At 43.8% G+C, this 12,371-nt stretch overlaps 1 protein-coding gene and 1 long non-coding RNA gene across 4 annotated transcripts; one reads left to right on the forward strand and one right to left on the reverse strand.

Annotated features, from left to right (window-relative positions):
• Window positions 1-738: 738 nt before the first annotated feature.
• LRRC3 (leucine rich repeat containing 3) lies at window positions 739-8,106 on the reverse strand. Of its 3 annotated transcripts, none has more exons than XM_083741950.1 (2): window positions 7,656-8,106; window positions 739-4,148 (listed from the first exon to the last, which is right to left on the reverse strand). In XM_083741950.1, the coding sequence occupies exon 2, from the start codon at window positions 4,118-4,120 to the stop codon at window positions 3,335-3,337; it is 786 nt and encodes a 261-aa protein (XP_083598076.1). In that variant the 5' UTR covers window positions 4,121-4,148; window positions 7,656-8,106; the 3' UTR covers window positions 739-3,334. The 3 variants fall into 3 exon arrangements, with proteins under 3 accessions (XP_083598076.1, XP_083598077.1, XP_083598075.1); XM_083741951.1 differs by lacking the exon at window positions 7,656-8,106 and adding an exon at window positions 7,154-7,249; XM_083741949.1 differs by lacking the exon at window positions 7,656-8,106 and adding an exon at window positions 4,933-5,132.
• Window positions 6,136-10,227, forward strand: LOC310846020. The gene is made up of 3 exons (XR_014565089.1): window positions 6,136-6,263; window positions 7,196-7,296; window positions 10,043-10,227. It is a non-coding gene; the product is annotated as an uncharacterized lncRNA (long non-coding RNA).
• Window positions 10,228-12,371: the final 2,144 nt, after the last annotated feature.

The raw sequence follows: 12,371 nt of genomic DNA on the forward strand, positions 1-12,371 counted from the left end.
TTACATGCTGCCCTCCAGATGTTGCTATGTTCCAAATTCCCTAACCCTCAGCCATCATGGCCAGGGATGATGGCAGCTGTAGTCCAACACATCTGGATGGCACACCACTGGCTACTCTTGACATACACCAATATTCCAGCTGGGAGTGGCTGTCTAGGGTCTCATGGAAGTTTTTCTCACCATCAGCTGTTACCTGATTCTTTTAACTGGAGGTGGCAGAGATTTAATCTTGGACCTTCTGCATTCAGAGCAGGGGCTGTTATTGGTGAGTTGTGATCTTTAAAGTCAGCCAGAAAGCTGCTCCTGGTTCTCTGACCTAGATGATGTCACCTGTTTGTTACTTTCACATTTTGACAGTTCCTTTGAGGTGAGGGAATCTTAAGACAGTGCCAAGCTTTTTTGAAAAAGCAATGTGTGAAACATTTCGGCTAAACAGTGCTGTGGGTAGCTGTTGCCTAGGTAACACACACACACACACACACACACACACACACACGACACAAATAAAGAGCAAAACCCTCCCAGCAAAACTTGCTAATTATTCCTTTTCAGTTATAACCAAGTCCTACATTCATCTGCTTGAAATTAGATGAATGGTGTCTTTCTGGGCTGGTTTCCTGCCCCTGGACCCACAGAGTGGAATTGTTGCTGAAAAGATACTTGATTTAGGCTTGACAACACCTGATTTAAGCTTCAGCATAATGTGTACGACTGTTTTCCAGACAATAAACACACACACAACATACCAGATTTTATCCATTGTGCTTGCATTAGCTCTGATCCAGCATCAACAGCATAATATGTCATCCTTATGTATAATGGATGCAGGTAATCATCTTGTCAGGGAAAGGATATCACTTTTTTAAAAGATATACAACTTCTTTAAAAATGTGCAGTAGGAGTGCTCCAGCACTGTATCTGCGCGGGGGGGGGGGGGGGGATAGTCACACTCAGCAAGAAAATTACTGTATTTTTCTGTGTATAAGACTAGTGTGTGTTTTTTTTACCACAAAATTAGGTTTAAAAGTGGGGCTCATCTTTTACATGGGTAGTGCTGAGAGGTGCTTTCTTAATTTGGAGTCCCCCAAAATTATACACAGAAAAATACAGTAAATACAGTCATACCTCGGATTGCGAACGTGCTCTGTATGGGAGGCACGTTAGCAACCTGCAGAACCACGTCTGTGCACATGAGTGACGCGATTCGGCACTTCTGTGCATGCGCGTGACGTCATTTTGTGCTGCTGTGCATGTGCGAGCACTGAAACCTGGAAGTAACCCGTTCCAGTACTTCCGGGTTCGGCGCGGTCTGTAACCCGAAAACGCACAACCCACAGTGTTCGCAACCCGCGGTATGACTGTAGACAAATAAAATCCCGTAAAATATATCCACTCCATTCTTCAGCTTGGCTATGACAAACTGTCAATTGGCTTCTCCATTCCCAGAACACTCTCTTAACAGCCACTCCACTTGGTCATTAAACATTAGTGTAAATTCTGAAAGAACTGGTGCCTCAAAGTGCTTAATTTGCTGTTTCATGCCCATCCCCTTTTTCAAATGTACCCTATAGGCAGGGACTGTATTGTTTTTTAATCTTTCTGAAGTGTCTAAAAATCTTTATAGGCAGCAGCAGTAGCAGTGCTCCTGAAACTGAAGAGCAAATGGTCAGGTGAGGGAATCTTAGACAGTGCCAACCTTTTTTGAAAAAGCAATGTGTGAAGAAGTCCAAACATTCCTTTTTAAAGTAGCACAGGATGAGCACTCCACTATGGTGGCAATGGAACCCAAAGAGCACACAGCCTCCCAATATAAAGTTCACAAAACAGGCATTTGTGTAATGCATCATGAGTGATGTCACAGGCACAAGTTGTCTGTGATACACAACTGCATACTACAAGGACATCCCAGTAGCAATGTGTGTGCTAACAGAAGGATTATTTGTGTTCCGCCAGTAATGTAACATAGCAGTTCTGAGTGTTGGGCTGAGAGATATCCCTGCAACCCAACCTTGAGGAAGTTATGGGCACAATAGCTGAATAGCAAATGTACATAAAGGGATCATCATAAAAAGGCCCTAAGATCCTGTTCTTTTGGCACTGTGTTATCCCTCTTTTTTATTTTGGCTGTTAATTGCCAGAGTACTATTAAATTGGATCATGTGTACTGTAGAAACAGAGTCTCAACAAACATGCATGTAGCTATACCCATTTTTCTTAAAAGGCTACTGGAGCTTTGAATACTGCAGCAGCTGAGATTATTTTAACAGTTTGAGGAACCACTTGAAATTTTATTTCCTTACTGTTTATTGTTTCAGCAAATGAGCTGCGTTGCCTAGGAATTTTTGTCAGCTGGAAATACATGTTGAGTGTAGCAACTTGCCACTGCCATGTGCCCCCTAATTTTTGTTTAGTTTACATATAATCCATACCCTACTTTTCTGCCTTACTAAATACCAGCACCAGCTACATCTTAGGACCATCCTTGAGGAAGGGGGGTGGGTTTGCGATATGAGAAAGAGGCATATTTAGAAATAAGCATTTTCGGTCACGTGCTTCCTTCCTCCCTTTCTGTGGAAGAAGCCTGCTCAGGCTCGTTCGTTACATAATATATGCTTAAAATTGTCCTCTCTGATTATTTTCAATGTTTACCTTAATAGTGGTCACCATGAAAATAGGTTAGTAACCTAACAGAGAGTGAAGAGGTGCAGACTCCAAATGCCATGTAATACGTAAGCCCAAAGGAAGCACATACCCTCTTCAGCTTTGCAACACAAGCACGCTTACATCAAACATAATTCCTGCTCATGTACATGAATCTATACGTGTGAATGCTTGCACAATTTACTGATTTGAGAGAAAGGACTTTGTGTGGTTCCAAAAACTCCTGAGAGAGTGTGTTTCCAGTGTCCCAAAGAATAAAGTAAAGGTCAACCATGTACATACTTCCCATTGAAATCAAAAGCATTTTCGGAGCCACCAAGTTTTAGACACTGCAGGGCTTTGGGGTCTCTCCCACAGAATCAATTCCTGATTGTAAACATCTCACATCAACCATCCATTGTCCTAAAGTTCTCCTAGAAAGCAGATCTCCTTATCTCTAGTTTCTGCTGGAATCCTTCTGCTGGTAATATGGCACAGAACATGGGAACCTTGGCTTGGACACTCTTCCTATATTTATATAACAACAAGTTTTCATTTTCTATTAAACTGTTGGTTTGTTTTTGTTAAAAAAAAAGTTGTTGCAGAACTAGTTGGACATAAATGTCCCAAGTCCCTCCCAACGTTCTTTCCTATGTAGAAAACTGGAAGTCCAGCCAAGGATCCACATTCCTGGCTACAGGATAGTGCTGATGGTCTCTTTAGGGACCCTTGTGCTAGGCAGGGATTTCAGATATTCCAGGTGCTTCTTTGTGTCCTCTTGGTTGTGCCGAACATAGTACACCACATAGCTGATGACTAAAGTAAACCAGCTGAACATGGTAACAAACATGGCGACATCTGTGGTTTTCTGGTGCATGTTGCAAAAGTTGATGCCCGAATCGAGGATATGGAGCAGTGGTTTCCCAGCGTACTCCTCTTGCACAGATGTCTGGCAGGTGATCTCGTTGACTGAATCGGGGTCTAGTTTCACTTCCCACAAGACTTCCTGCAGAGTACATTCACAGTGCCAGGGGTTATTGGACAGACGGATCATGGCATTTAAGTTGACCAGGGCTTCCTTTGGGATCCTCTGGATGTGGTTGCCAGAGAGGTCAAGCAGCCGCAGGCCATCGGCAACCCCTTTGAATGCTGCAGAATCAATCTTCTCAATGGCATTTTTGGAGAGGTCTATCTCCTGCAAGTGGGCGAGGTGCCTGAATGTGCTGTTAGGGACAGAGGTGATCTTATTGGCATCCAGTTTCAAAAACATGGTGTCCTTGGGAATATCTTTTGGAATTTCATCTAGGTTGCTAGCACTGCACAGAACAGCTGTGGCTCCCGAGTAGTTGGTGCACTGGCACTGGTCTGGGCAGGAGGTACAACAACCGGAAGGGGCGCAGAAGAGGAGGCAGAAGAGGGCTTGAGACCAGAACAACAGCGCAGGCCGAGATGCTTCAGCTGCTAGAAACATGCTGGTCATCCAATCAGGAGTGTGCAGTCCTGCATGGCTGCAAAGGCAAAGGCAAGGCTCTCTCAAAATCTTTTGAACTAGGAATTCCTACCATCACGCACCAGACCCCAGCTATCTGCAGAGACATAGGTCCGGCCCAGCCATCAGCTCCTCATTCATTCCTCTTGTCTTCCAGAGGTGGGTAAGCAACCCAAATGAGTGCTGGATTAAACCCTGTGGAGGCCCCTAGACAGTGGAAATCTCGGGGGGGGGGGAGGCCCTCACTTTGAACTAAGAAAGCTTGATTGTAATTTTCTTTCAACGTCAAATCAATATTATTTTGACCCATTGTTGTAGGGCCCATAATATGGTGCTCACTCTGCTTATTTGGTAATCTGGCATTGATCACCATGGGGAAGACAATATGAATAGGTTTTTCTAGGATTCGTGATTCTACGGTTCAGTCTAAGACAGCCGACCAAGCACCTGCTGTCCTACAAAGTTTGAGGACATGTTACAAATGCATGTTACGAAGGCCTGACAGCCAGCCAGCCAGCCTTCCTTCCTTTGCTGGAACCATGGACATGGGCGGGGGACACACAAAGAAATGACGGCAGAAGTTAGCCCATATGGCCTTGGCAAATACATGCTCCCCAAGCCACATTGGCTGAGATTAGTACAAACACAGGTCTGGCACCAGCAGTGGAAGCAGGAGGCAGGGGTGCTTAACTGGTTTTGGATCATAGCTGAAGAGGACTTTAAAGATAATCTAGATATTGGTGTTCTTCCATTTAGAAAGGGCAGGGGACACGTGAATAAAACCTGTTTTACATTTGAATTACATTTTACTGGCTACAAAGCAATGTGTTATGACATCTGTATTGTATTGTCCATTGTAATGTTTTTTTATGTGAGGAATTTTCTGTGTGGCAGTTAGTTTAACTGTCGCTCGGGGCCTTAACTGACGCCTATGAAGAAAGTTTGGTATTAGAATTCCCAGTATGCAAATAAAGGATTGAATGCACATGTTGATTGGTGGGTGCAGGTTTAGAACTTTCAGTTAAACAGTGTGATTGGCTGGGACTGGAATGGAAGGGCCAGAAGAAGCGCATATAAGGTCGGCTGCTGGTCAGTGGTTAGTTAGTTGGCTGGAGACAGCTGGAGGTGCATGGTGTCTGTGGAGTCAGCCAAAAGGAAGAGACAAAACCAGAGGAAGAGGATGGATAAGAGGAAGGAAGACCTGAGAGGCAGGTAGAGCGGCTTGGTGGCTGAAGGACAGCAGAAGCATTTGGCTTAGGGTGAATAGAAAAGGGGAGAACCTGCCAGCAGCACTGAAGGGAGAAGGAAGAAGCAGCTTGAAATGCTGGACTCTGGTGACTGGCAGGAGTAGTGAGGGAAGATTCTGACGGCAGTACAGCAAGACAAACCAGTACTTACACAGGTCAGAAAAAAGGATTGGAAAAAGTCCTCCACTACAGTGTTGGTGGGGATTAACTTGGGTGGAGAGAACAGAAGGGCAATTTGGCAAAAGATTTTTATAGGGAAGCAGTTACTTCCTTAAAGCTGTCTTCGCTTAACATTATAGTTGGATATAAGCTGTTGATATTTAAACTGACAGTAACAACAAAGTGTATACTACAGCACTATTTTAAAGTAACCAGCTAAATTTGTGCACCTTATAATCTTGTAGGTCATAAAGGTAAAGTACCTTCGTTAAATGTAATATCTGTATATTACTAGCTTTGTACCATGCCTATCCCCCAACCTTACTGGGTTACTGATAAGTTATGGGTTCAGACAAAGTAAGCGAGACTGAATGAGCAACAATGGAATGAGAGATGGGTTTTGTTATTATAGATTAAGTAAGGAAATGCCCTGCCCTCCTTTCCTCCACAGGTGGCAAGAAGGAAATGGGCCTTCTCCCCTGTTATCAGAGAGGTATTAACAACAGCATGCTTCTGTCACATCCATTTAACCAAAGGTTTTCCCAATAATTAATGCTAGATTTTACAATCATATATTTTTCTGATATTTGTATTTTTCAAAATAGTTTTAATGTATGCAGGAGCAACCAGTGCTGTGGTGCCAGTCTCCCTCTGGGCAGCAGCAACACTGCCAAGTGTGGCAGCAGGGGGGCAGTGTTTCAACCTTACCACTGTCTTGTCCCATTCAGGTAAGTGGCAGCACCACCCCACCCATTCCTAAACATATTTTACATTGTGAACTGCTTTGAGATTTTCTTAATAATAGTAAGCAATATAAAAGTCCTTTAAAATATATTAAAATAAATAAAATGTGTACCCTCTGCAGAGGGAAAAGCAGCTGTGGAGGGCAATGTGGAGTGGAGAAGCGATGAGTTTGAAAGGGGTTAGGCACTCCCTTAACCCCTACCACACCTCTGCTTTAAAAAGCGTACCCTTCAGAAGTATTTTTTTCTGAATGAAACCAGGTCTATTGGGTTCGTCACATGCATTTGTGCATAACACTCAAATATTTATTTGAATCATGTTCAGAATATATTACCAACTTCGTATGGCTGTTGATAAAATGACCCCAATTTTTTAAAAATCAAGACACTGAAAACTGCATAACCGATGGCCATTATTGTTGCTGTTGCATTTATCAATCCATGCCTCAACCTATGCTACTCATAGCCCATTCTACACCACAAATTTGTATCAGTTTTATACAAGCTTAACTATGATGGATGGGAACTGTAATCTGGGGAAGGGTACTTACAATTCTATGACATCTCTAAACCTTCACTCATAGAACTACAATCCCCAGAGTTCCCCGAGGAAAGGAAATGACTAGGACTGCTACACTACAGCTTAAGTCTGTAGTATAAATATGCCCTGCTAGTGGACAGCTGGGAGCTAGAAAATTGAAGTTATTTTGCATTTGAACATCAGGGCACTATAGGGTGTTGATGACCAGCTGTATGTATCCTGTTATGGATCTCAGTCTTTGACTGTAGTGATGATGACGATGGTGATGATGATAGAGGAGAAATCCCCTCTATCTCCGGGAGAATCCTGCTGCTTCCCCCCTCCCTTGTCCTACCTAGGACCGTTTTCAGCGGCGGCGTTCCTTTCCCTTTAATAGATGCGTCGTCGAGGGAATTCTGACAGGCGCAGTTTTTCCAAGCTGGGCAAGCGCCGTGACATGACAAGAGGCATCTGCTGCTTTCCCCACAACTATTAAAGGTACATGAGTCATAACGCCCAGAGGTTTGGCCATCCCTGCTGTAAGCCCAGCAGGGAAAGAGGCTGATCTCGCCTTTCCCTCCAGGCGATGTGAATATGACACTAAAGATCTCGCTGCAGCATCCGCCCACACGGCGCTTCGCAGACTTCCGAGCACGATGCCCGCAGTGCAAAAGCAGCTCGGATCTCGGAATCCCGCTTTGCAGGGCTCCGAGAGCCTCGCCAACAGTGCTTTAACTTAGATCGCTATGGATCCCATCCATCCTGCAGTTCCGTCCCCGTTAAAATTACAGGCTGGCCCTCCCCGGCGCACCCCTCCCTCCCTTCCCCAACCTGAGGATGGCGTGCAGGCGCGTTACCTGAGCTGAGGTCACTGGAGCCCACCGGACGCGACTGTGCCAAGTTTCTCCCGCGCCACCAGCGCAGCGCCGCTCTCCTGGCCACGCCCTTAGTCGAGGGGGCGGGCGCAGCCCGAGGCGGCGGCGGCACCGCGGCGAGGACTTGCAGCCCGCTTGCGCGCAGGACTTGTTGCTGCCATCCTCTCGCCTTCCTCCCAGTCGCACACAAAGCCGTTCATGGGGGCTGCCGGCTGTAATTGGATAGCGCCTGCTTGTCACCGACAGCCTGGAGGGGGGCATCCTTGGATTTTTTTAAAGGGGCAGCTGCTGCTCAGGCAGAAGGGAGGCTCGCCTTGCCTCGCGCTCACAGCCATATTGCGCTTTTACGCATTTGGAAAGCAGATCCGGGGAGGCCAGAGAAAGCCGCCAGTCCTTGTTGCGTCTGCTGTCGAGCCGCCGGCATGGGTCTCGCTACTAAAATGCCATCTGTGAAGTTGCATTTCAGTCCTCGTGTTGAGAAACAGTGGCATGGGATGGGGATGTCGCGTCTGCGCGCACGTGGCACATGCATACCCGGCATGTGTTTGCAGGAGCGCCTCCCGACACCAGGGAAAGGTCCACGACAAACGCCGTAGGGCGTGAGCCCCGTTTGTCTGGCCCAAAGACTTAAAAGGCCGTACAGTAATTTATAGGCACTTACTACCATTTTACGTAATAGAACTTTGGTTGCAAGACCGCGGCGGGAAGGGATCCACACACGTGTGTTCGGATGTGTAGGGAATTTTGAGAGGGAAAAACCTTTATGGAAACTGTCTGGCGCCTGAGGCCTGGAAGGACTTCTCATTCTGTATACTGCAGTTAAGCCTTTTTAGATGGGCTGAGAGATGTCAGTGTGGTCAGTAGGCTCCTGTTCAGAAGCCCTTTGCTGTATAGCTGCCACATTACACAATATTTCTGGATCTCACTTAAAAATATGCAGTGTGCAGTATACCAGACCAGTTGTCATTTTCAAAACTGCACTATTTGAAAGCTGTAGATTTGATTCAGTATCAAAATTGTATTTGTATACTGCTTTTGTTTGTCCATTTTCAACATTGCAACACTGCCGAACTATTCACTTGTCACAGGTGTTAAAATGTTGTTGCCTAAAATCTACAAGGGAGGAGAGCACTTTGGCACTCTGGTCATACTTTTGAGCTTCCCATAGGCAACTTGTTGGCTTTCGTGAGGCCAGGATGTTGTATTAGAGAGGCCTTCAGAGTGCTTTTTGCAAGAGTCTTCGTATGTTCACACACTTAAACCCATCTTATGGCATAGGTGTAACCAGGATTTAAGGGGGGGGGGGCAGAAGACACACGTCTTGTTCCAGAACTGAGCTACCTGCAACACAATTGGTCAGTTCATAAAAGCCATGTGTATCACTTATCACTAGAATGCACCACATCATCATCCAAGTGACCTCAGCAAGCATTTCAATTTCAAATATTCTGATTAAAATACAGTGGTACCTCAGGTTAAGTACTTAATTCATTCTGGAGGTCCGTTCTTAACCTGAAACTGTTCTTAACCTGAAGCACGACTTTAGCCAATGGGGCCGCCGCGCCGCTGGAGCACAATTTCTGTTCTTATCCTGAAGCAAAGTTCTTAACCTGAAGCACTATTTCTGGGTTAGCGGAGTCTGTAACCTGAAGCGTATGCAACCTGAAGCGTATGTAACCCAAGGTACCACTGTAACTAAAAGTAGAAATAAATAATTTACTTGATTTTAGGGGGGCAGCTGCGCCCCTCCTCCAGCTACGCACATGTCTCATGGACTCATTGGGCCTTTGAAGCCTGGGTATTCTAAGAAAAAAGATGAGTGCAATCAAAGGTGTAATTTTAGGCTGAATGCACTTACCCATTCCTGTGCACAAGTGTTTCTGCTGTAGAGTGACCTCTTCTCCCAACTGCCACCTTAAAGGACATGCATACATAGCTCCAAACTGAATGCTGATGGTTTTTCAAGCACCTGTTTGTCCTGTAGTTTTCAACCACTTGGTTTATTTCAAATTTGTTTAAAACTTTAAAGCTCGTAAGCTTTACTATTAAAAAAGCACTTTAAGATGGGAGGAATGGCTTTGTTATTTGCATGAGCCAGTCAGTAGTGATAAATCAACATGTGCAAATAAGGCTTTTATTGAAAACGAAAACAGGATTACTCTGAGCTTGATGTGGGTTATACTATGGAGGGGGACATGCACAGTAGGTTATCTGAATCCTCCAGATGTGTGTCTATAGTGGTCTCACTGCTAAAATTATATCATTTGGTCACAACATATTCATGTTTCATATTCTCTGGGACCAGCCCATCAATACAATTCTATTAAAAACATGTCTTCAAGTTCTGTCTCTTTCATGAACCTTCCCAGATTTGTCTCAGGCTTTTAGAATATTTCTACATAAAACAAGAAATCTGCAAATGAATGGGAGATCAAACTACTTTGCAACAGATTAACAGAGAGAGTAAAGCTATTGAGGAAAAACTAGCTGCAGTCTTGACAGTGTATTATACAATCTTCCCACCTATAAATAAAAAGCAGCAGCATTAATGGAATCTCTGGCATGGATATATCAACACTTGGCGAAAGCACAGCTTTTTATTAAGCAGCAGCAGACCAATGTGAGGCATAAGCGTCAAATCCATTAACATTAGCACCATTGGACTAACATGAAATATCAAGATGCCCCAATATTAAGGTGAGTATGAGGAAGAATGTGAAGTAGGAGCACTACAGTCCAGAGAAAATTCAGAAGCAAAAACATTTCAATAATGGCATTTGAAGCAGTTTCTTCTAATTAATTTTACACATAATGGATTAGTGGTATCTTACAAAGAAGGATTAGACCAGCACCATTTGGAATTGTGAAAATGCTCATGGGAATACTCTTTGTAAAATGTTGTTTCTGTGTAATGAGTACTTGTGAGCAGGGACCATCTAGTCACTTATGCATTGCCAAAAGAGAGGGCAAACAAAAAGGATTTGTCTGTGCAAATTACCTCCACTGAAACAAATGAGGTTTGTAGTGTTGTTGAAAAAGAATTCAGAGTGTAACAGAACACTAATAGAACAGATTACTGGGAATTAGTATCTATGGCCATAGTTCACTGTGTAGTAATGTTTCAAGTAACTTTTACATGATTGAAATTACACAAATGGAAATTTATTGAATGCGTAACATAAGCTAAGCTTATGATATTTGGGGCACATTTTCCTTTTTTTACCTGAGGCTAAATCCAGAGTTTACTATTACAGCAAGAAATTGTTACTAATATTAATTACCATGCTGTGGCATAGATTGTGGTCACATTCTTTCAGTAACTCTTCAGGCTAAGGTTGCCATATTTCAAAATGTGAAAATGCAAACACCAAAGTTCCGACATGGGTTGCCATATGTCCAGATTGTCCCAGACATTTCAGTGCTTTCTGCCCAGTTTCCGACTACCATATTCCAGAATTCCAGACACATGGCAACCCTACTTCAAGCAAACTATTTAATTTAGGCTTTGAACTCAAATAAATTGACTTTACGTTGAACTCACATTGACTTCGCTTGCACCAGTCTTTTAGATCTGGGGTATCATGGTGCCATCTTGTTGGACTACAATTCTCATTGTTCCTGACTACTGGCCATACTGGCTAAGGCTGGTGGGACCTGAAGTCTGGCAACTTCTAGAGGGCACCACACTCACTAACCCTTACTAGGTAAGGCCCAACAGCTTCTAGCATGAAAACATAGAAATGGTAAGTTGCTGCAGTTTTGTACGTTATTGTTTTTAAAGCTGAGAGCCTGGGCCTCTCGAAGCACAGTCAATTTGCCCCATAAATAAGGCAGAATAAGACTGAATATATTCCTGAAAATATGGAGCACTAAAAATAGGAGTGTATTAAATGCAAGAGAACTGTAAGCAATGCAGACAAAGCTGTGTGCATCCAAATGGCAGTACAGGATCCATCAAAGAAAACATGGAGCTTTGTGCCTTTTTAGCACCCTGGCTAAAGGCCTATACTTAGAGGTAAGTTTTATTATAGTGGCTATTAGCTAAAACAGAAACAGTTATGTTCAGAGATGATGCATCTGATTGCCAGATGCTGGAACCAAATATCTGGGAAGCTATCTTCATCTTGCACTTTTTATTGGAAATCAACTGTTGGATTATTTGGACCTTGGTTTGATCCAGGTAGGGCATTTTAGATTCTTATGGATGACTGTGACATGACCCGAGAGAGCATGGAGAAAAGTAATTTGATTCAAAGACTGCACTCAGATGCAGCACAAGAATCAACACACTATCAGCTAGATGGCAAAACGGTGAACACAGAATCAGAAAACAGTTAAGAAAATTCAAATGATGTGGGTGCCTTGAATGAACAAACTAAGTTTTAATTATGTCAACATCTGATGCAATTTAGCTATCAGCCTACTTGCAAATTGAGAAGACAATTAGTTTTATGTTGCAGTAGAACAGGGGTGAGGAAACTTAATTCAGCCCAAGAGGCAGATCTGAATTTGGCCAGCCTTTTAGGGGCCACATTCCTGTGGTGGGTCGGGCAATATAAAAGCTACCAAAAAGGAAACACATGTACAGTATCTCCATTCCCTACCATTGTCAGAAACATACATGTATCAGACATGAAGGCATACAGTTCTCGCTCACTTCCCTCAACACTCTCTTATCCACCCTCACTCTATTGCTGC

This window comes from Podarcis gaigeae, assembly GCF_964106915.1.
Source record: "Podarcis gaigeae genome assembly, chromosome: 5".
Taxonomy (NCBI): Eukaryota; Metazoa; Chordata; class Lepidosauria; order Squamata; family Lacertidae; genus Podarcis; species Podarcis gaigeae.